The following is a 2,177-nucleotide window of genomic DNA, read 5'->3' as shown; positions in this document are numbered from 1 at the left end:
TAGACATATACACTAATACTCATGTAACTAAACTATTTAAATTGGTTGTCAACCAATGTTTTAAAAACCTGTTCGAACCGGCCGAACCGAAAATCGGAGACGATAGTCGTTCAACAATGGTCGATTTTATACTAATTTTTAGACCGGATCAAACCGAATGGTTTCTTCAAAAACAGGGTTGAATCGATGTGATAAAACCGGTAAAAATCTGTTTGAACCAATTTATTAGACTTAGATAATTGGATTTTACCTAGTCCCTTAAAAAACAACTCATTTCCAAAGAAAACTGAATAGATCGATCGATTAGGTTATTCGAAGTGTACACAACTCGAAGGACGAAACACTTCACTGCCATATATAGACCGACGGTCACACCAATTGAACCAACGGTCGAATCGGTAATCAGTCATCTAACCGGTTCAACTAAAAGATCAGTTTTTAAAACATTGTTGTCCACTTAAGTTAATGAGTAAAAAATCCCAATAAACATGTTAGTTTTGGATTGGATTCGAATTGAATTCAGGGGTTGGACCGTATCTTTATGAGCTCTAGTTTTGAAGGACTATTCTGGTAATAAAACTAATTGGGGGGATGATATCATAACTTCAATAAACAAAAGGGCGATTTTTGTAAATTATTTATGAAAAAAATGTAAATATCATGTCGACGGTCTTATTACAGCATTAATTATGATATCAAGAAGTATCACCGTGTGTACTCTTGACCTCAGTTCCTACTTATATACCTCGGCTCTTCCTCTTCCACAAATCTCATTCATCACGTTTAATTCCTATAGATCACGATGAAGGGAGCTAAGAATTACTTGAAGATGTCGACCGATCCAACTCTATCAGAAGCAGCATCCAAGTTAATCAACTCCGATTTGAAAGATATCGGAGAAGCTACGAGGAAATTGGCTGATCATGTCATCAAGCTCGGAGTCAGCGGTGGTTTCATCACTACCTGCCTCCAATGGCTCGCTTGCTTCGCCGCCATGTAAGTACAACTCTAGCTTCGAATGATCGAATCATCTTCTTCAGTTCATCGTGTTTAATTATTTGATTTTAATTGGATCTAAATTGACAAATTTTGCTTGATGTGTTGTGTTACAGTTATTTGCTGATACTCGATCGAACAAACTGGAGGACGAAGATCCTTACTTCACTTTTGGTCCCCTACATCTTCTTGACTCTTCCTGAGTGGCTCTTCGGAATTTTGCAGTAAAGTATCGATCCGATAATCGAAATTTGTCTCTCGATTCATCCTTCTTCGTGTTTTAATCAGAAACAATTTCGTTTTTTTCAGCGGAGACATCGGGAAATGGATCACTTTAGTCGGAGTCGTATTGCGCCTCTTCTTCCGTGAACATTACCCAGGTCTAGTTACCTAAACCATAATACAATCCCTAATTTAGGTTTTCAATTGAAATCGATTGCAATGAATTTCGTTAATTTGAAATCAAATCTCATTACGATTGTTCTGAAAAATACAGAATATCTAGAGTTGCCGGGATCTTTACTCCTTTTGGTTGTGGTAGCTCCAAACTTCGTCGCCGGCTATGTCAGAGTAGGGTGGATCGGAGTGATTGTCTGCTTGGTTATCGGATGCTATTTGCTTCAAGAACACATCAGAGCTTCTGGAGGGTTCAAGAACGCTTTCACTAAGAGCAATGGCATTTCCAATACCATCGGTATCGTTCTCTTGTTCGTCTTCCCTGTCTGGGCTATAATCGGGTTAATATTCTGAGATGTTTTGTGCTTTCTGTGTATTCGATAACATGAATCCTTCCATTGATGTGTGCATTGAAGGTTCGTTTGTATTTATGTGATGTGAGTCTTTTTTTTCTGTGATTCGAATTCGCTAAATAAGTTTGATTCATTCTGTTCTCTACTTGGTGTTAATGCATGGGTTGAAGCTCCAAATTTGTTATGGGTATGGAATTGACTTAGGGTATAGTTCTTTGTCAATATGTAGTTCAAAAGGAAAGAAAAGAAAAAAAAAATAACTAATTTTGTATTAAACTAAAAGTAAATGTCCCTTCCCTTTTGGGATTGTGGTTGACAAAATTTTGAACCCCACAAAACGCTATTCGAGCTAAAAAATATCTAAAACACTAGAATAAATTGTGATTTTGGTCCATATTATTTACTAAAAAATACATGTTTGGTCCAATTTTT

At 36.8% G+C, this 2,177-nt stretch overlaps 1 protein-coding gene across 1 annotated transcript; it reads left to right on the top strand.

Moving 5' to 3' along the window:
• Positions 1-696: 696 nt before the first annotated feature.
• Positions 697-1,886, top strand: LOC145125317 (cold-regulated 413 plasma membrane protein 2-like). Its single transcript, XM_079060787.1, has 4 exons — positions 697-996; positions 1,113-1,220; positions 1,306-1,376; positions 1,493-1,886. The coding sequence occupies exons 1-4, from the start codon at positions 803-805 to the stop codon at positions 1,744-1,746; spliced, it is 627 nt and encodes a 208-aa protein (XP_078916913.1). The 5' UTR covers positions 697-802; the 3' UTR covers positions 1,747-1,886.
• Positions 1,887-2,177: the final 291 nt, after the last annotated feature.

This window comes from Lactuca virosa, chromosome 7, assembly GCF_052849685.1.
Source record: "Lactuca virosa cultivar CGN04683 chromosome 7, Lactuca_virosa_CGN04683_v6, whole genome shotgun sequence".
Classification (NCBI taxonomy): domain Eukaryota; kingdom Viridiplantae; phylum Streptophyta; class Magnoliopsida; order Asterales; family Asteraceae; genus Lactuca; species Lactuca virosa.
Note: the sequence above shows the minus strand (reverse complement) of the source record. Positions and strands in the feature narration are given on the sequence as shown.